At 36.0% G+C, this 21403-nt stretch overlaps 1 protein-coding gene across 2 annotated transcripts in view; it reads left to right on the top strand.

The window, feature by feature from the left end:
• Window positions 1–21403, top strand: part of SLC4A10 (solute carrier family 4 member 10) — a 126297-nt gene that overhangs the window by 76747 nt on the left and 28147 nt on the right. For both annotated transcript variants that reach the window (XM_019470925.1, XM_019470926.1), the window contains exons 7-14: window positions 3851–3942; window positions 8462–8619; window positions 10439–10526; window positions 11037–11183; window positions 11785–11885; window positions 13286–13460; window positions 13646–13779; window positions 14922–15167. In XM_019470925.1, coding sequence (XP_019326470.1) covers window positions 3851–3942; window positions 8462–8619; window positions 10439–10526; window positions 11037–11183; window positions 11785–11885; window positions 13286–13460; window positions 13646–13779; window positions 14922–15167 — 1141 coding nt within the window. The remainder of the gene's footprint in view (window positions 1–3850; window positions 3943–8461; window positions 8620–10438; window positions 10527–11036; window positions 11184–11784; window positions 11886–13285; window positions 13461–13645; window positions 13780–14921; window positions 15168–21403) is intronic.

Below are 21403 nucleotides of genomic sequence, written 5' to 3'. Positions count from 1 at the left end.
TGCAGTGGTGGCTGTTGACGTTTTGGTGGAAATCAGAGAGGAAATGCCTTTTTTTTTTTTTTTTAAATTAATTTGTTTGTTTGTTTTAGTCTAGGTATGATGTGACAGCTCCCCTCTTCATTCACATAGCTCTTTAATTGATTGTTGCTTCATGGGACCATCATGGTGCCAATAACTGTGTCCTTCATTCAGAGAAAACAATCAGTTGCTGAAATTAAAAGCGGCTTGAGGATGAAGCACATATTTAGTTGCCAACATGCTTTAGCAAACAATATTTTTAATGACGTTGGAAAACCAGTGTAGCATAGTGATGCCAATGTTCACTAGGTTGCCATCAGTATGCTTTTGGTTCTACCCCATTGGGAATTACTCATGCGCTTAACAGTATTCACCCCAGAGACATCTCCTTTAAGTTAACATGAAATTGTACACAAAATTTAATTAATTTATGAATTTTTGTGGCTTCATAGCTCAGAAGTAGAGGAAGCTACCAAATATAAAAATAACCGTGTAGCGTTGCAGTCCTGCTCCTAGGGCGAGAGCCACCATAGCACTGCATCTACCTACTATTTAGCGCAAAATATACAGGCATTTAACAAACTAAATGTGTATAGGAGCAAAAATCTCTCCAAAAACCAGTACTTTTTCTCTTACTTTTCTGTTGAAGGGCCACACAGAGACCAAGTTCCATATTTGCATTTTACTGACTGTATTGTTGCATAAGAAACATGCATTCCTGCAGTGTGTTTAAGATGCTCTGTATAAACTTTCCCCATGACTATCATGTGAAAACTGAAATTACCGATCTTCTCTACCTTGTATCTTTGATTGTTATTCAGTACAGCAAAAAAACCAAACTTCTTGTTCCAAGATCCAGAAAGCTGTCTTAAGTTGCAGAGCTATTTAAACATCTCTTACTGCCTCAAGGTAAAACTTGTGTTCCTTCAGATTACTCCAGCATATGGGTAAATCAAAGTTTGAGGTCTTCTGTTGGCACAGAAAAAGAACATATGCTATTCTTATAAACTTCACATACTTACTGGTTGTGGCTTTTATTTCCTACTAAGTATTTTTTTACATATTTTTCTCCTAAAACAAAAGTGGACACAATGTTTAAAAGTAGCCTTTGGACTGTTATGGTAATTGCTTAGAGGCTTTTGACACCTCCAATTATGATGTTAAAACTTCAGTATTTATAACAGGTGGTCCATGCTCTGACTCCTTTATTGGTCAATATTTTTATCTCCCTGGCAGATATCCGTGCTCTCATTTTCTAAAATTTTTAGGTCCAGAAAAAAAAAGTATAAATGTAAATCCCTAATTAGCAACAGAAAGATAATGAACTACTATTTCTGTTGCTTTCCTGTAACATCTTTATAACATGGTATGTATATTAGTATGAGTAATTATTACAAGTATTTCCTTTTATATAGATCCTAGAATATAGAGGAGTGTCTAAAAGGAAGAAATTAAGAGTTAAGAAGGTCTAATATTACTAGATTTAAAATTTTCTGGGAGTAAGTTAGGGCAGAAGTTTTCCCTGAACATTTTATGGCTCCTCTGTTAGAATTAGTGGAAGGGTTTTTTGTTGTTATTAAAATTGCCAAAATAGTACAGAAATCAAATTTATATATTAATTATTTTTAATAGTTATAATACTACAGGATGATTCCTGTAAGAATAATTCTAAGACTACTAAATAAACAATACAGAAAAAAATTAGAGTGTGAAGTAGTGTATGGGGATACATAGTGTAAAGGTGATGGTGTAACAATGATGGACCTCAGTGTTTTTTCTTTAAGTTCTGATTAAAACAGACAAATTGAATGATCATTTATAAGCATCTTGCATATTTAATAATTTTTGGCTTCTGACTTGCAAAAGTTGTCTCTTGTAACATTTAGGATTTAATAGTCTTTTTAAATGTGAATTCCTTTAAGTTACATTAATATGTTGCTTTCTGAAATCAATCCTTTATTCTGGTCATATGTAAATTCTAATCCTGACTAATTTTCATCTACTTGGTTAGGTTAACATGCTTGTCATGTCTGTTTTTTTGCCATTCTCTGTTTATTTCATTGTAGTGCTAAACAAAAGCCGTAATTTCTATTCTTGTTTTGATCTGTCCTTGTCCTGAATCAGAGAGAAAATAGAAATATTTACATTTTTAATATTGATGCATTTAATAATAAGATTTCTAGCAATACATTTTAAAACATTCTGTTCCTGTACTTCCTAGTCAAAGTGAAATCTCTCTGGCTGTGCTACCAGGATGCAGCACAAGAGTCTAAAAACTGTTTTGTGTCATGGGAGATTTGCCTAGTGGAAAATGAGATGTTGATTTTCATGAAAACCAACCTTTTCCTTGAGCAAGTGTTTCAACTGGGAAATCATGACCAGACTTAGACAGGGATACTGTAGTGCTCAGCTGTGACAGAAGCTGGATACTTCAGTATTTTGGCAATGGTTGAGATACTCTTGCAAGTCTCCTGTCCTGTTCAGACTGGATCCTGCAAAGTGCTCTGTTTCCTGGCGGTGGCTGAGGACATGCTTGGACTGCAAGTGTGTGTAAACAGTGGTGTGAGGGGACACACCGTGGCTTTTTGAATTGCCCAGACAATGTACCTAGCTAGGACTTTCTTACTGTCTTCATCTTCCAGTATTGTGAACATACGGTCTTCGTTACTGTGCAAGTTTAGGTTGATTTTCACCAGAACCAATGTTTTCACATCATCATTTCTCAGTCATATGAGAGATTTTATTTGCTATGGAAACAAATATATGCTGGGCACGAGCTGCTGACTCTGGGCCAGTTGGACTCTGTAGTTATTCCTGGGTATGTGTTAGGGCAGTAGGAGATAGTTGGCTCATATATTTGGTACTTTTTCCTGTACTTTGTTGTGGTGTGCGTGGCTCCTGCCATGCCAGGGAGGGAGGAAGAGTGAAGGCAAGCAGGGAACGGCCCGTCACCCTGTGGGGTTTGTGTGCTGCCCTACTGCCAGCCCCACACCTTCAATGTGTGCATGGTGGCCTCTGGCCATGCACAGGGTCAGTGTTGGCATTAAGTAAAAATATGCTTTATGTGACATATACTTGTAACTTAATCCTGTTTTTCTTTTTGAGCTTTTGTTGGCAAAATTTTGTTGGTCACAAGGCTTACTGTTGCTTCCATGAGACTGAGGCGTGTTTAAACACTTTTTCTCATCTTGAGATATTTTTGAAACTTCTGTAAAATACTTTACTAAATCCTCACTGGAATTTTTCGAAAATGTGTTTGCTGAAACATTTGTTTTACACATGTCAATAATCACATTGTTCAATACTGAGTTTTTAAATCATCTTAATTTCCAATGCATCTGTTTTTATAGCAGCCCACTTTTATGCTGGGTTTTGTAGTTGTTATAATCAGGACATTCTTACACCCATGAGTAAATGTATGAAAATTAGTAATCCTGTTTTATTCAGTGAGGAGTATTCTTGTAGACAGATGCTGCCCAAAATTGGCAGCTCCTCAAATTACTTACAAAAACTATATGAGTGCAGGACTTTCCTCAAATGTAATATCTTAAAAATCGTAAACTTTAATTGGCATAGAAAGTTTGTCTTCCAATATTCAGGAGTATCTTTTACATTTTCTAAATTACGTTCTCCCATTCCTAACTGCACGTGATAAATGTTCTGTCTTTTGAGAATGTGTTACTCTAAATAAGTCTTTAATTAAAATGCCATGTTTAGATGCTTCATATACATATGCTATAAAATGTATGTAACTCTAACAACTATTTCATTAGATGTTGCTTTATTTATAGAAGTAATTGTTAGTATTCTGTAATAACGGTACTTTTTTTAGCAGGTCAGATTGTTTCCCCACAGTCTGCTCCAGCCTGTATTGAAAACAAAAATGATGTGAGCAGAGAAAACAGCACTGTTGACTTTAGCAAGGTAAGTGTTCACTGCCGGTGAAGAGAGCTTCCTGACTACCAAATAGATCTTCTAAATTAAATAAAATGAATCCATATGAATCAGGAAAAGCTGTGAAGTGCAAATTTTACTTCAGCATTAAAGTTTCGTGTGCACTGCAACACAGCTTGTATATAACAAAAAAGAATTTTTCATTTTCTTGATAAATTACTGGTAACAGGAAATCACAGTTTAGGAACATATATAAATTTATTGCATGACAATATCATAGATGTATCTTTGTAGGGGGAATTTTTACAAATTAACAGATTATTTAAGTAGGAAAGTAATTTAGAATTCTTACAATTCAGATTTACCTCTCAGATTTTTACTTTTTGTAGAAGTAATGCACGAATGCAAACTACGCTTTTTATAACCTGAACTCGTGGATTCCAGATGTCTCAAACAGAATGTGTTTCTGTAAACCTATAACTTAATTCTTCTGGCAAGCCAAGATATTTCAGTACACTTCACAAAAGATGTTAACTGTTCAGTAGTGGAGATTGCAATGACAGTTCAATGTTAGATAGCAAAGAAAAGCAAACAGCTTCTCAGCTTTAATGTAAAGGAGAACCCTAATTTGTTTAAGAAATCTGTATGTACCTAAAACAAACTGTCACATTAGATACAGATGACAGACCTGACAGGGATAGATGACTTCAGCTGACACATTAATACAACAAAGGTTGAGTAAGTGAAGAAAGGTGATTTAAACCAAAATTCTGAACAGCACTTTGAGTCTGTTGAATCTTAATGTTAGTGCAACTGAGCTAAAAGTAGAGTTATGTGATTGCTCCATCTGGTGCCAGACTTATTTCCTAGCAGCAGTAGCTATTTGCACCATTTGAATTCTTGACTGAATATGCCAGACTAGGAATGGTATATGGCTGAAATAAAGATGGGAAACTGATCTTTTTGTCAAAGACAGTGAGAAGAAAGGAGGCTGGCTGGGGATGTATTATGGACCACATTTCTACAGAGGTAGCAAGGAGATCTATAAACAGTGACAAGTTGTTAAAAATTTAATGCTAATACTTCAAAAATATTTAAAACTAAGATTATAATGCTTTAAAAAGTCAAGTATGATTTTGGTTTCCTGATATTTATATTAAAAGTGTTAACTAAAACTAATTGTTTTGGCAAGTGTTCTAATATCAAGATGTAAAATTTTTTAAAGGTTATCAGATATAAATAAAGCTGTCTATTCAAAATTAAGCTGTGCAGAGGTGAAGCTCATAACAACCCAAAGGGAACGACATGACTTTCAGTAGTGCTTTTCTTGCACATTTCCCCAATTGCTTTGAGTGTTGTAGGATCAAAATCCCAGTTCGTTATCTAGCTGCATGATGTTTGTATTAAACAAGAATGGAGGCTGCATCATTTGATCCTTCACTCGCTATTTTTGTAGTGCTGCAGCTTTGCTGATCAAAAGAGCTCTTCCTATTTAAACTGGCCTGAGAAGAGATCAATGTCATCTTTTGGCTAGCCTCAGCAGTGTTAGATACCAACAAGGATGTCAGGAATAGGAAAGGAACAACTTTTGTTTGCAGGAATGAAATAACAGTGAAGGATTGTAATCTAAATACCTTTTTTGACTGCCTTCAAATAGATACATTTATCCTTTTGAAGATGCATAAGTAAAGTACAATTTCCCCTTGAAATGTACTATTGCAATAACTCCCAATGGCTATAATTGGAATTACATGCACAGATTGAGAGGAAAGTAGAGCAGTACACTAATTTTCTCTTGAGTATTGTGATTTCTTGCTCTAATTTTGTTCCACATATTAGTTCCATTTATCTTCTGCAAAAAAGCACCTTTGACTACCTCACATATTCTCTCCTTGCTAATCTGTCTCCCTTGGGCTACTTCTAATATTTCAAATTTTGGAGTTGATTCAAAAAGCTGACTTAATCTGAATACAGCACTGAGACTGTGTTGTTTGTATTGGTATCTATTTAAGAAAAATGTGAGACACGGCACTAAAAGCTGTCTTGAATGTTACTTCAGTAGCACAGAGAGAGAGACATAGTTTCTGATGTTTGTACTTGTACATGTGTCACTCCTCTTCCTCTGGGGACACCACGAGGACTTTGTATTCTGGGGGTGATATGGAGGTGATCTATCACAGCACCACTTTATCCTGTGGTGAGCAGGAGGGGGAAGGCAGTTTAACAACTGCATCTGGCTGGTCTCTGCTTCTTATGCCAGAGGCTGAAGGGAACCCTAGTTGTCCTGAAATACAAAATGCATAAAGAAACTGCACCCGCACCCCTTCTCATGGCAATGTTCTTATGCTCCACGTGGAAACAGTATTTCTGAATCAAACCCCGGTCCCATACTGACAGAGTTTGGTCTTTCAAATACCATGTGAAATAATTGACTTGTTTTTGAATACTGGTTTGCTCTGCTTATAAATAAATTTGATTAATATGTGTCACAGCTTTCCTAAGAAGTGATGTTGGGCATTTTCTGTTTGTCTTCATGTCAGTTTATGTTTGGTTCTGGGGGAGGCCCCCACCACTCTTTTCAGTCCTTGAGTTGCCCTAGAGGGGAATGGCCTCCACATCAGTTATTTAGTTTTATGTTTAATTGGAGCTTACTGGGACTATGTAGTGCCAGGTCATGAATGTGGCTCAGGTTAGGGTGCAGTTTAAGATGCATATGAGGTCTCTCCAGGTACAGACCGCTTGGGATGAGAGTTGTATAATGGGTAGGTTCGATGAAGCATTTGAAGGATGTAGCTTCTGCCATTGCCCCAAATTCACTCCAGGGCCACCTCTACTCTTGTTACATAGTGGAAGCAACACCCGGGGTTCGGATGTATTTGCCCAGTTTGATGCTTCTCTGCCAGCTATTTTCCTTTTAACTGGGGCTGTGTTTGCTACCTGGAAGATTTTGGAATCTCAAGCTGATAAATAGCACAGGAAATATATCTGGAAATACTTTCTGGTAGACAGGAGACTGGATGTTTCAGATTTGAATCTTGATCCTGTGATCTCTATGTTAGTGGGACCTTAAGGTGACAACTGTAGCATGTTGTACCTGAGACATTAGTTATTAAATGTTAAGTCCATTCACAAGGTAAAATTGGTACAGAATGCACATTGCTACGTGCCTGAAAGACTACTTCCTTTCTCTCAACTATAAATGACCTACGACACCAAAATTAGGTGCAAAGTGAATCTGTTTGGGTTTTGTATTTAACCCTGAAGAGTTATTTTGTGATTTGAGTGGGGAATAGAATTTACCTCACTGATACTTTACCTTGAAAAAATACTTGGTCTCCAACCTTCCAGGTTGATTTGATGCTTGTTTAACTTTGTGAGGTGTTTGGTCATCGTTCTAGATTAGCTTAGGGTAGCATTAGACATCTCTTTGTGATCTCAGTGAAACAAGATTTCATTACACATGCAACTGTGTTATATCTGAATTCTGATTTAGTGCCAGAGCCATTTGCAAGAAAACAATTTTCTAAATATTACCAAAAACTATGCAAACTAGAACTGACAGATGGCTGTAAGATAGACATTAAAATGGTCCACTTTAACAGTTTATATTGGATTTGGTTGCTGTTGTTGTGTTTAGATTAATAAAAGGAAAGCAAATGACAAAATTCATGCATTTTGAAATGTAGACAATACTGGTGCATAATGAAATCAAACATACATTATATATTCTATTACTCCATGTCGATCTTTGTTACAGAGTAAACTCTAGACTGATACTGAAGAAATAAATACAAATGAACACATTCCTAGGCAAATACCTTGAGCTTATGTAGCAGTGTCGTGATGAAGCTGTTTCTTTGTCTTTTCCTACCATCCCTGCAAAAGTCAACATCACTGCCTTAGAACTCTAAAGTTTTTAGTCTGCTTTGTTCTTTCAGTTTACTCTTGAGACAATCATGGTCATAGCTTATTTTCTGCTATTTTCAGCAGAAGGGCAACTGTCTTCCATTAAATCTGAAAACAAAAATATATCTCACTTAGAGTAGTAGAAGGAAAATTACGTGTAGTGGAACCCGTTCTTCTCACTGAGATTATAATACAGCATCTATGAACTATGAATTAATGATTTCCAGAATTGTTCCTTATAGAAAAATAAGGCATCTTCATTTCTTCTACTGTTATGACTTATTGATTCTGTTATGAATTATTCATGCTGTTATGATTATTGATAAAAAGTATTACTAGGAAATGAATACTGTATTCTTAACAAGATTTTTAATGTGATTTGTTGTCTTTATAAATTAATTCTGCAGTACTTTAACTATGTTTCCAAGAAAAATTAGTCAAATAATGAAAGACCAGTTGTTTGGTTTTGAGAAACATTTTTATAAAAAAAAAAAAAATTATTCAACAGACAAGAATAGTAGAAACTGTATAACTGAACTAACTAACATTATAGTGCAGTGGCCAGAAAGCCTCTGTCAACAAATCAGGGGGAGAAAATCCCTGTGAATAGCTTTTAGGTTGTAATTTAATATACTTTTCTCAGGTTGACCTACACTTCATGAAAAAGATACCACCTGGAGCTGAAGCATCAAACATCTTAGTTGGTGAACTAGAGTTCCTGGACCGTGCAGTTGTTGCTTTTGTTAGGTTATCTCCTGCGGTGCTGCTTACGGGACTAGCTGAAGTTCCGATTCCAACAAGGTACAGTTGGATTTATTTCTCTTCGTGTTTTTCTGAGTACCTTGTGGAGACAGGGTGATGTGACCTTCAACTTTGTCATTTATTGAGTTATGATTTTGGTTCTTTCTTTAAAAAAGACATGTCTTTAGAGACATCTTTCCACTCATCCTTTAAATGATGTATGGTATATTCAGAAACATGCCATTTGTGTGTGCAGATAATAGTTCTTTGCAGAAGTAGAAATGATAGCTTGTTAGGTTACAACACACAGTTTATCCTGTACAAAATGGTAATACTGCAGATGAAATACTAAGGTGAAATATTCAGCTGCTTAGAATATTTCATCTGGAACTGAAACTACTTGTGTGATACTGCATAATTATGTCCAGAACAAAAAAATGAAGAAGGAATTGAATAAAGGGAAAAAAAACCCGGTGTGGTTTGATTGACTAGGGATAGTGAATGGATGAAGACCATGCTGCAAATACCACGCTCTTCTAAAAGTTACTTTGTAGATACTTGCATGGTAGTGAATATGACTTTTAACCATAAATTTTTATTAGATAAGTTTTTTCTAAGTTGAAACTTTTTCTGATTAAGTACTTTGGTTCTGAGAACAAATTATGAGGAATTTTAAAAAAATGTCTAAAATAGACTTTGTAGTCAAACAGAAAGCATTTAAATAGATCTGGATATATTATTTCCTGCTGGGGTTGATTCAGATCAAAACTCCAAAGCGATTCTCCAATATCTGAGTTCACTGACTTAACTATTATTGCAGTCTCTCACTTTTTTTTGTACTTATCACTTATGCACATTTGTACACATATTCTGTCTCTCTTTCCCCTTCTCTCTTTTAGTTTCTATAAAAGTAGAATTCCAACAGAAGGCAGTAGTGTATCCCAGTTGTTTGTGAAACTCAAGAAGGAGTGTTATGCTATGAAATGAAATGCTTAGACTCAGATCCTTGCTCCTGGTCAGATAAACAGTATAAAATTCTCTTTAAGTTATAGTTACTTTGGATATGACTTTCTTTGTCTTTTCTGATTTTTGCATGTGTATAAGGAACATTGAGGGACTGAGCTGGCTTTGAAAAAAAACTTCTGAAGCCTTTCCTCGTAACCTCCCCTAACTTCCCACAAAAAAATACCACCAAAAGGAAAAGAACAGATTTCTTGATTTTTGGCCAAAAGAAAATTATAAATAATGAAAAATTAGGAAAATTAACAATTTCTGCAAAAAAGTTTATTTTTAAAAAAATTAATAATGTTAGTCAAAAAATTGTCTTTTGCATTTTAGCAAAACGGAGAACTTCAGTTATTTCATTTGAACCTATCCTCTGTATTTTATAGAACCTTACTAGCCCCAAGCCTAGAGTAGAGGCTGTCTAGAGCCTTAATGGGAGTAAGCACGATTTAAAAATTAGTTTTATTTGGGGTAATTTAGCTTCCCCAATATTGCAATAATACTACTACCATAAAATAGTTGATTCTCTTGAATTAACAGAAATAAATAAATTAATGTTAATGTGTTCTATACCTAGATTATAATTGCATATATTAATTATGTAAGATAAGGTTTGTTATGTAAGGAGGTTTTGATAGTCTCAATCAAGTCTGACTGTGAGGCTTATGATATATTTTTGGAAGTTATTTTCACATTTTTTCTAACCAGAGCTTCATGTTTAAATGCATGTGTGAGGATCTTGAAGGAGATTATATATATTATTTATCTTAGAGGTTCTTCTAGTCCTATTTTTAAATAAGTATTTCTATAGTATGTATAGTTACTTTCAACCATCCATCCTTTACAATTTTTTTTTTTTATCTTTTATTTGCAGATTTTTGTTTATTCTTCTTGGACCACTGGGTAAAGGGCAACAATACCATGAGATTGGAAGATCAATTGCAACGCTAATGACAGATGAGGTATTTTTTTTCATGGCTTGGTTTTAGTCATTCTGTACTGACTGAAGAGGTGTAATAGGGAATCGCCAGTGTGGAATCGTCCAGATGAAATGTGGCTAATCATTCTGATGATGCACAAATAGCATTCTAGTTCATTTCATGATCCTGTAACAGCCCAGATTATGCTGTAAGGAGATAACAAAATGAGAAACAATATTCACATGCAAGGATATCTTCACTGAGAAGATCCCATTTTACACAGTTACTTTCCATTGGAATTAGTTGCACTTTAAACTGTAAAATCTCTAGAACATTTAGCACCTATAAGGATGTTTTTCCATAGCAGCTGGAGCTGCTATGAAAACTATGTACCAGAAACTCTACTCAGTTGAAGCTGAGATTGTTTGTTCAGTGGGAACTGCATGAAGTGCATTCTATTTCAGAGAAAAGGGGCCATCGTGAAAAATGTTACGACGGTATTCCTTTCCCCATCCCTTTTTCCTCCCACATACACTTCTCCATTTTTCACAGGTGTTCCATGATGTTGCTTACAAAGCAAAAGACCGCAATGACTTGGTGTCTGGAATTGATGAGTTTCTTGATCAGGTTACTGTTCTCCCTCCTGGAGAGTGGGACCCAACAATTCGAATAGAACCACCTAAAAATGTTCCCTCTCAGGTTTGTACACTGTAAAATTCAGACGCTTTTAAACGTTGTGATGAATTTTTGCTAGGTAGAATTAAGTCTCATTAATTTAGCATTTAGCAGAGTCACTATGTAGGCATTTTGCATGCTCTTTTTTTTTTTTTTTTGGTTAATTTGCTTTAAAAGAACCCTTGTCTTGCCAGCACACAGTATAGTGATGACGTTTTGTGTAGTTCAATACTAGTTCTCTCCTGAATAAAGACAGATAGTTGTAACTAAAGGTCTTAAATTCAGGGGTAATTGGTCATAAGCATCTTTGATTATTCCGAACAGCCATGGTTTGCTTTTGTTGTAAGCTTATTGCAAGAATTGATCAAAGCAGCCTGGCTTGCTACTCTTTAAAATGTTTTCTGATACAAAATGTTCTGTGATCAATTCTTTAAATTTCTTAGACCACAATTCCTTGTACTATTTCCTGTTATAGAACTCCTCTACAGCTTATGAAGAGGTTATGTTTATGAATCTTACAATAAAATGTACATGTTTAGTCTTTCAACTCTCAAAGCCTGTTTCCTCTGCTAAAATTATGTTTTAGTTGCTAAGACTCATGAGAAGTATCTTTTCCTTCTGGTAGGAGAAGCGTAAGATTCCAGGAGTGCCAAATGGAACTGCAGCCCATGGGGACGCAGAACAACCTGGAGGACACTCGGGACCAGAACTGCAACGCACTGGAAAGTTAGTGAAAACATACGCAAAATCATAAGTGTTCTAAGTGATGCACTTCCAAAGGAATCATAATGGTCTGATTCTTTCTCAAATGACTGGCTTAGCATATGATTTTTTTCAGGCATTTTTCCTGGTTTGCATACCACGTAGTTGAAAAGGACAATACATACTAATTTGCAGAGAGGGGGAGAGGGCAAGAGGATTTGAGTTTTCACATTATATTTATTGCAAGCTCCTTTCTCTGTTATTTATAAACGTCAGACCTCTGTTAAACTTGATTAATATTTCTTATTTTTGTACAGCACGAAGGAAAAGTTGGGAATAGTCTTGTGCCATGTATTATGAATGCTTACAACTATTTTGTAGTTGAAGTTTCTGGGTTGTGCAGCTCTAGCATTTCTTTTTTACCTCAGTAAGCCATGCTATGTCCTGGTATGTGAGGCTATGATTGTTACGGTGGCTGCAATATACACACAACAGAAGGAAGAATTTGCCCCAAGGAATACTTATGTTCTCTCATCTAATACGGTGTGGTGTAAGCGCATCAGCTGTCAGTGGTTGCCTTAGTGCAGTGTAGTTGTACGATAGACTTTTCTTTTACCTTGCTGCCTCTTGATATTTAAATATCATTCCTACCTGCATAAGGCTAAGGATTCAGCTGCAGTGTTGGTGTACACAGTGGGGCAGAGGAGGTGATGGCCAGTCTGGCTGTAAGCCATTCTCTCACCAGTGAACTTGGCAATTGACGGCTCAAAGGATCATTTTAATATTTAGGAGATGGTGGCACTTCGTCTTCCTCTTTACCCCAGCAACATCTGATACATCGGGTGCCTGTGAGAAAAAGAGCATTGTAGGGATATTTACTTTTAACTGTACGGTATATTGTAAGGGAGCGTCTGTTCCTAAATATTTGATGATATTTAGCATAGTGTAAGTGACAAAAGATGACAGTTCTTGTCCTTGGAAAATTGTGGCCTACATTCAATTCTATCATCAAGTGTATTTAGGAACAGGTTCTCAAATAAAGAGAAGCTCAATATGTAGACTTGTGGGCAAATGGGCACGGTGGTAGCTCTCTGATTAAACAAATGCAAAGAATTATTTCACATAATAAATAATAGGGTTTTATGCATGGTAGCTAACAACTGTTCAGAAGTTTTGGGTCTGGATGTTTAGATGAAGATTTTATGAAAGAAACATGCAAATTAGTTTGTTTTAAAAACACAATTTCCTGATTAAAGTTATCAAGACAGGGTTCCCAGAAGCTTTTTTCTGGGAAGGATGAGTTATAAGAGTATGTATCATTTGATCAAGGAACAATAGCTTCTCTGAAGTACATTTGAAGCAATACAGTGCAAGAAAGTTTGGTATGCCTTTTTCATTAATTTGATCTCTTCTATTTTTTTTAGATTTTTTGGAGGATTGATTTTAGATATAAAAAGAAAAGCTCCCTTCTTCTGGAGTGACTTCAGGGATGCTCTCAGTCTGCAGTGTCTGGCATCATTTTTGTTTCTCTACTGTGCTTGCATGTCTCCTGTCATCACATTTGGTGGTCTGCTGGGAGAAGCAACTGAAGGTCGTATAGTATGTGTTAAATCTGAACTTTTAAAACAAACTTATATTCCTAGGTTTGTGGTTAGTATTTTCTTACTGTTACATGAATCACCTTTAAATATTGGTGTTTCAATGTTTAGAAGGCTACAGACTAAGACATTGCAAAAAGAACCTGTTTGAAAATTTATGGACGCTTCTCTCTGTATCATATTCAGAGTGCAATAGAATCACTGTTTGGAGCATCCATGACTGGAATTGCCTACTCTCTCTTTGGTGGACAGCCTCTCACTATACTTGGCAGCACAGGACCGGTTTTAGTGTTTGAGAAGATCTTATTCAAATTTTGCAAGTAAGTGAAGGTCATGATATGCATCATTTCTCGGGTGTTGTTAGGTAAAAGTAGAGGCACTGATCCCAGAGTTCCAACATCTGCAGAATAAGATCAACAGTTTGTTTTGGAGTGCACTGCTTAGGCTTTCAGAGTCTGAAAATTATGCAGTGACTGAGACAAGTGAATTGGTGGTAATGTAGAAAGGTTGATGGGGTTTTTTATTGTTTTTTGTTTGTTTGTTTTAAAAAAAACAAGTGTTTTGAACGGAATGCAAGCTTCAGGATGTTGGAATTTTTTTAATTGTATCATTTTCTACTCTGAAACAATACACTTAAATCTGTGGTTTATCTCATCCCTAACTCATGCAAAAGGTTACCTCTCACCCAGGAAGTAAGTGCAGTGGCAGTGGTGCCATCTTTCAATAGTCACTAATAATAGGCCCTGCACTTCCTCCACCCGAACAGAGAAGGGGTGAAGCATCATGCCAGAACATCATATCCCCACATTTATGTTAATGTGCTATACATGACATACCTCTGCCACAGTGTGAGTAAAAATTGTGTCTGCATCTTGGCAACCATCGTGCTTCTCTGTGATCCTCTCTGCTTTTCTGCCTCATTGCTGTGACGGGGACTTCTGCCCCAAGATCTCCTGAACAACATAGAGTAGGAGACCCTGCTTAGCACCCCAAAAGCTCTTTTATCACCTTCAGGTAGACCTTTCAGTTCCCTGTGATAATGTCATCCAATGTGTTTGGAGCTCTATTATCATATGCAATAAGCATACAGGATTTTGATGAAAGTTGTTATTATAGCTACCCTTGCAGCTTAGGAAGAAATTGGCAGGTGTTGGCTGTTCACAAGGCAGGATATGGGATAAAAAGTGGGTTGACCTTATACACTGCATGTGTGTGACTACTCAAAGCTACTCACTCACTTTAGTAGAGATAGAGCTCTTTGTGTCCTGTTAATTGGGAGGAGAGCTTAGGTCAAGAGGTGACTTGACAGTATCTTCAGTTCACAACAGGTAAATAATTTCTGATACAGACTGTCCCCAGAATCGCACATTCCTAGCAAAGGAAGTTTTGGAGCTGCCTCTTCTCCATTTAATGTGGCTGGACAAAAGATAAACTGTGTTTAATTTTTTTCTTTGTTTTTTAGAGAGTATGGGTTGTCGTACCTTTCTCTGAGAGCTAGCATTGGACTGTGGACTGCAATCCTGTGCATCATCCTTGTTGCAACTGATGCAAGCTCCCTAGTCTGCTACATTACCCGGTTTACTGAAGAAGCTTTTGCTTCTCTTATATGCATCATTTTCATTTATGAGGCCTTAGAGAAGCTGTTTCATCTCAGTGAGACATATCCAATCAACATGCATAATGATTTGGATCTGCTGACAAAGTACTTGTAAGTAAGATTTCTTCTGTTAACACTGGGTTTTTTTTTCATAGGTTATGTTTTCTCTGTGAGGAACGCAAACCAGTGCACAGCAGGAAAAGTTTGCAGTAGTTGCAAACTTAACATGTGACAGCTATTGAGTTAGGTATGATGCTGGCATATGGAAGTAGTAGTTACTGGAGGTATGTGTACAAGCAGTACACATTTACTTAAGATAAGTAAAAAATATCTTGACTTGCAGTTTGGAAAAACTTACACGCACGCAACTTGGAAGTCCTAGAATAAAAAATAGGACTTGGAGGGACCTCAGCTTTAGGTTTTTATTCACATTTTTATTTAATGAGGTGTAACTCAATGATCTCTTACTATAACCTTGTACTGATGATTTATAATATTTTATTGTCTGTTCAGGCAACATTTTTATATCATATCTATCTGGGTTTTTTTTTCCAAATTGAAATATTGACCTATCTAAAAAGGATATAATTTGATGTACCTCCTTTATTTTAACCTCTCTGGCAGTTAAGGTTCAAGCTCCAAGAACTGAAGTGGATTTTGAATTGTTAGGAGCTTCTCAATGGTGATTGATTTTTGTCACAATCAATTTCTTCTTGATAACAAGATTTTTAATATGACTCGATTTAAGCAGTTTTACTTTATTGTGGAGTTTTGACAGGTAGTATTCTACTTGGGAAATAAAAAAGTGAATGGCTTTAATCAATATAGTTTCATTTAGAAGTAAAAACTCATAGACTTGTTTCTGTAATATGAGTACAAAAATGTTCTTCTAGTAAAGGACAAGATCCTAGTCTGTCCTGAGGCCAATTAAGCCTGGTCACCTCAGCAACTAAAATGTCATTAAAAAGCATTTTCAGAGAAGATCCCCCTCCAGAAATGTCTTTATTATTTCACTGAACCATTTGAACCCTCTGCATGAGCAGGGTGTAGCCCAAAAGGAACAATGCTTGAACAGTGCCACATCTTCTGTTCACTGGAAAAACGGGAGTGTCTCAACCAAATGTCTCATTTGCATTTTAAGCTGGGAAAAACAAAACACAGCAACAGAGAAAATATTTGAGCTTTGTATATGTTACCACTAGAAAAATAGTTAGCAAATCCTAAATCTGAATGCACATTATATACCTTAATACATAGAACAAGTTAAATTATAGAAACTATAGTTGTGCTGTGACATACTCTCTCATCATGCTGAAAAAAATATTATTCCTCTCTAATAGTTTAATCAGTAGACAAAGGAATATGAATTTGAAGAGAAAGCAATAAACATCAAGAATAGACCATGCATGCGGTTGAGGTTATATCCTGGTCTTATTTAACTTCAGTTAACTACAGTGAAGTCGGTATTTTACTCTAAAGAGCCTCATACCACAGTGTTTGTGGATTTTTTTTTCTGTACCACTTCAAAGTAGTCATTTCAAAGGGAAAGAGAATATGATGTTGTCATACGGTTTTGAAAAACAGATGTTGAAATACTATACAAAGACAAAAAATTATTCAGAAACCATTTAGCAGGCAGAGCTGAGATGTTAAAATATGTAATGAAAAGCATAAACACAAATAGAAATGCGGATTCCTGGGTAGCTAGCTTTATTCGTGGTTAGCTGAATCCCGTGATACTGCTTGAGATTTCAGAGAAGTAAGATTAACAGTCTTGCTTGTATAGGGGTGCAGTGATAGGTATCTCTGTATTTTATGAACGTGTTTTATCATCATAGTCCTTCTGTTTACAAATAAATGCTTTTGGTTTTATTCAAAATTCCATTAATTAATCAGAATCACAAATTGATTTTTGAAGGGTGTTGTTTACTCCCTGCCTGCCCTTAGTAACTGTCTTCATTGAATGTAGAATGTGCAGAGCATGCAGAATGGTAAAAGAGCAGCAGTTGTCGTCCTGCAATTACAGCTATTGACCTGTCCTGTCCTACAGTGTTGGAATACCAGCACAACAGTTTTAGATTTTCCAAACACAATTCCTGAAGGACAAATGTCTTCCAGATGTTTGGAAGAAAGATTTGACCGCTGCCTGGTGGTTTCAAACACATACATAGCTGTCAAAATTATTTTATATAATAGTTTTGTAGTTATTTGTGGGGTCATCATTTCATACCTATATTCTCAGTTATTCTTTCATTCTGTGTAGATAGTACAAATAAATTGACTTTTAAACTCTTGCATTACATTTCACTTTTGGCATTTATCTTGTATCTTCTACTTGCAGCAATATCCTGTTTATTATCAATATCACATCCATGGCAACTGACCCCACTGATACCAAAATGACTAGCTGTAGACATAGTTATAGGCAGCATAGCTTTTATGGGATGTGGCTTATATTTTTTTAACCTTAAACCTGATCATTGGAAACACCAGTATGCATACTGATTATCTTGTAAGAGCGCATCTGCCGATTCCAAGGATCTGTGCTCTGAACACAGCAAAGCGGTAATTCCAGTCTCTTCTGTTCTCTCCCCTCCCTTCTCCTTCATCTGAGTTTTTCTTAGTTCTTCAGAAGCAACCACGACAGGTTGGGAGAACGGAAGGATGTGCTCTGTTGGAGCAACTCTAGATCAGCTGCCCAAATGACCCGTGCTTTCATAGCAGACTTGGTGCAACCTGAACTCCAAGGGTTTGCTGTGCAGATATGCACATATTACTCTGTCCAGACACAGTGGCCATTTGCCCAGAACATGACGGTATCACAATTACCATCACAAGGCAAGACATTTCAGATAACCCTCAGTCCCTCCTCAAATGTCTGTACAAGTCTCAGTTCCAGAAAGATCAGAAACTAGAAGGCGAATAAGCATAAAAGCTTACTTGAAATAAAAATCTCATTTTTGTGTACTTGAAGTTGCGGAATATTGCTTTCACAAGGAATTAGAAGCTTTTTCTGCAGCATCTGACTCCAGTCCTTCTACTTGTAGTTTAAATGGGTAACAAACTTGGGCTGAAACTGGTCCTGTCCTTAAAGGACCAGCATACTCTGTTACAGAAGCTAATTAGTATCTGCTGTTTTGCTAATTAAAACAGCTGTTTGCATTTTCCTCTTTGGGGATTTTGAAGACAAGTTTTTAATTGTTAGTAAAGCCTTGGCAGTTCTTTAATTAGCAGTGGGTGAACTTCAAAAGGTTGAGCAATTCATTTCTCTTTGAACGCTCAGCCAAAGCTTATATAAAACTTTATCTTGGATCTGCAATTCTATGCTAGAAAACGCAGGTTATACTGTAAAGTTTCTGTGTTTTCTGTATTCTGCCTGTTGCCCACTCAAAAAGTTGATGTTAAATAGATCAGGACACTGTATATATTTGAAGCTTTCAGTGTATGCTGTGGTCCAGCCCTCCTCTCTTCTCCCATGGGCTTTCCGAGGATGCTCTGATGTCCACAGGTAGTCCGTCTACATCCCAGTACTGTTGCCTTTGCCATGGTGAAGACATGAGTTTGACCCAGCAAACGTCATTGGCATGCTGTTAATACTGTCCTTTGGAGTAGTAGAAAGACAAAGAAAATAGTAATTTAAAATGGTTGGTATTTCAACCAGATTGGAACCATATTTCAAGTGAGAAAGAAAACCCATTCTGTATTTTGGGTGGGTTTGAATTCTGTCATAAACAGTCTCTGTTGCAGGAGTTTGATGTAAAAGACTGTACTGCATGCATCTCCTCTTATATTTAAGAGTGTAGGAGTCATTACTAGTATCTGCCATAACAAACCTTAGAAGACTATAGAAAGAACGTTTCAGAACAGTTGGGTTTTTTTTTTTTTTTAAATCAAGCAGACCCAAATATTTGAAAATCAACTGAGAGTCCTCCTAAAAGGTTTCCTAAAAATTCGTATTTACCATTTTACCATTTTAGGTAGAAGATATGATTTGAGTTTTGGGTTTTTTTTTTTTTTTAAATCAAGCAGACCCAAATATTTGAAAATCAACTGAGAGTCCTCCTAAAAGGTTTCCTAAAAATTTTTATTTACCATTTTACCATTTTAGGTAGAAGATATGAGTTTGAGTTTTTTACAGAATTCTATCTCAAAAAGACAAAAATGTCTTTTGTTGCATGATCTAATTAATGTAGAACTAGTCCTGATGCACTTTTTTTCTCATTTTCTTTATTATACTTGTTTGTTATTCTGTGTTGAAATATTGGCCCTAATTGTCAGGTGATCTACTTGCAGGCAAATCCATACAGCATCCATATGTAACTTTTTCTTAAAACACGATCTTTACAATATGGACCATAAAGAATAAGGCATTTAAGAGCTAAATCAAAAGAAGGACAAAGACAACCTGATTTTCAGTGTGCTACTGTGCTGCAATTTTTTTCTTTTTAAACTGCATTGTTTTGAAGGAATTTAAATTCAGTAGCTGCATTGTTTATTAGATAAAATACACATACTTTTTGTTCTGTGCTTTGCTTTCTTTCTTTTCTTCCTTTTTCTTTTTTGTTTTTCTTTTTCCTTTTTCCTTTTTCCTTTTTCTTTTTCCTTTTTCCTTTTTCTTTTTCCTTTTTCCTTTTTCTTTTTCCTTTTTCCTTTTTCTTTTTCCTTTTTCCTTTTTCTTTTTCCTTTTTCCTTTTTCTTTTTCCTTTTTCCTTTTTCTTTTTCCTTTTTCCTTTTTCTTTTTCCTTTTTCCTTTTTCTTTTTCCTTTTTCCTTTTTCTTTCTCCTTTCTTTTTCCTTTCTTTTCTGTGACCTCTTTGTATTTGTCATGCCATTAGCATTTGTAGGTTGGCATAGCAACTCTCTTATTTCTGCATTCTCCTCCTCCTGCTTTTTCCTACCCCTGTAGCAAATATATCTCCAGTTAGTGAATCCTGTCTGGAACACTGATGCACATCCGTTTTAATGTGTATATTAAATATTAGGATATCATTTTTGCTAGGAAAGGAGAATCCTACAACTTGGTGGATTTAAAAACAGAGGTTCTCAAAAGGGAAACAAAGTAAGCATTGTGGATGAAAGGAACGTGATTTAGAAAGCAATCCAGTATTCTTTAAAATACAAACATTTTAAGATAGTTATCTCAGAATACAGAAGATCAGTTATTTCTCAGTGTGAGGTTGCTTAGATCTTAGGACTTTATATACCTTTTGTTTTTTATTAATTCTTTTTTTGGAGTGATGAATTCATGTTGTTTTTAATAATTCTTTACCAGAAGTTACTCAATTATTAACAGATTACATTGAATAATTTTAAAGTGATTTCTTGGCATAGTAATATGCATATTGCAATCTGTCTTGGTATTGACATGCACTTAAGCATTAGGAGTAGAAAATCCCACTCTGATGTAATTAAGGAGCCAAGATCATGTCAATCTCAGTATCTTTTGCAGGCTATAGAAACCATTGCTTCTAGAAGCCATTGTGAAGATTAGTTTTGTGCACACCACTGTTTGCACAAGCCAGTTTTAAATCTTTCATTATCTATATGACTTAATCTAAATACGTTATTATTGGTTGCAAATTATGTTGTTTTATACCCTATATTCCTTAAGCTGCAGGTAGAATGAGAAGAGTTAGTGATGATAAGCACAGAACTTCTCATTAGGATCCCAGGCATGTAATTGAATTCCAATTCCTGTAATGATTTCTTTGAACTTAGATATGAATATAGATTTTCTTTTCCCCTTCTTTATAGGTTTTTCTTCCACAATTGAGTAACTGTGCCATATCCTGTGTGTCTTTCCCTAAGAATGTCCCTCCTCTTCCCAGAACCATGCAACTGCCATCATTGAGTTTAACTGCTGGTTTCCTTTTGTTTCTTGCCAAACTCTGGAATCCAGAAATGATTTTTCTTTATTCCACTTATTCTAGGACTTCCCTATGACTGCCCAACCCAATTGACTCATTTTTCTCTTTTTTCCTCTTTTGAGCTTGGGGAGTGCCCACCTTGCCTCATTCTTTCCTACTACCCATCCCCTCCACTTTGGGAACAGATCTCCTTGTTAAGCAATTCTCCGCAGCATTCGGTTTGTAGTTGATAGCTGGTCTACACAATGCCTTCAAAATCTAGAAAGGCTTACATAAAATCCTCAGGTGGTTTTGTTACAGTACATTTATGTGTATTGATACACTAGACCTGAACGATTGAAACTTAAGCTGACCATATACTTAAAGGGGGCTTATAAAAAAGATGGCAGCAAACTTTTTAGCAGGGCCTGTTGCGACAGGACAAGGGGTAATGGCTTTAAACTAAAGGGGGGTAGATTTAGACTAGATATAAGGAAGAAAT

The sequence above is a fragment of the Aptenodytes forsteri genome, unplaced genomic scaffold (assembly GCF_000699145.1).
Source record: "Aptenodytes forsteri isolate BGI_AS27 unplaced genomic scaffold, ASM69914v1 Scaffold255, whole genome shotgun sequence".
Taxonomy (NCBI): Eukaryota; Metazoa; Chordata; class Aves; order Sphenisciformes; family Spheniscidae; genus Aptenodytes; species Aptenodytes forsteri.
The sequence above is the reverse complement of the archived record's forward strand: the minus strand, read 5'-3'. Positions and strand labels throughout refer to the sequence as shown.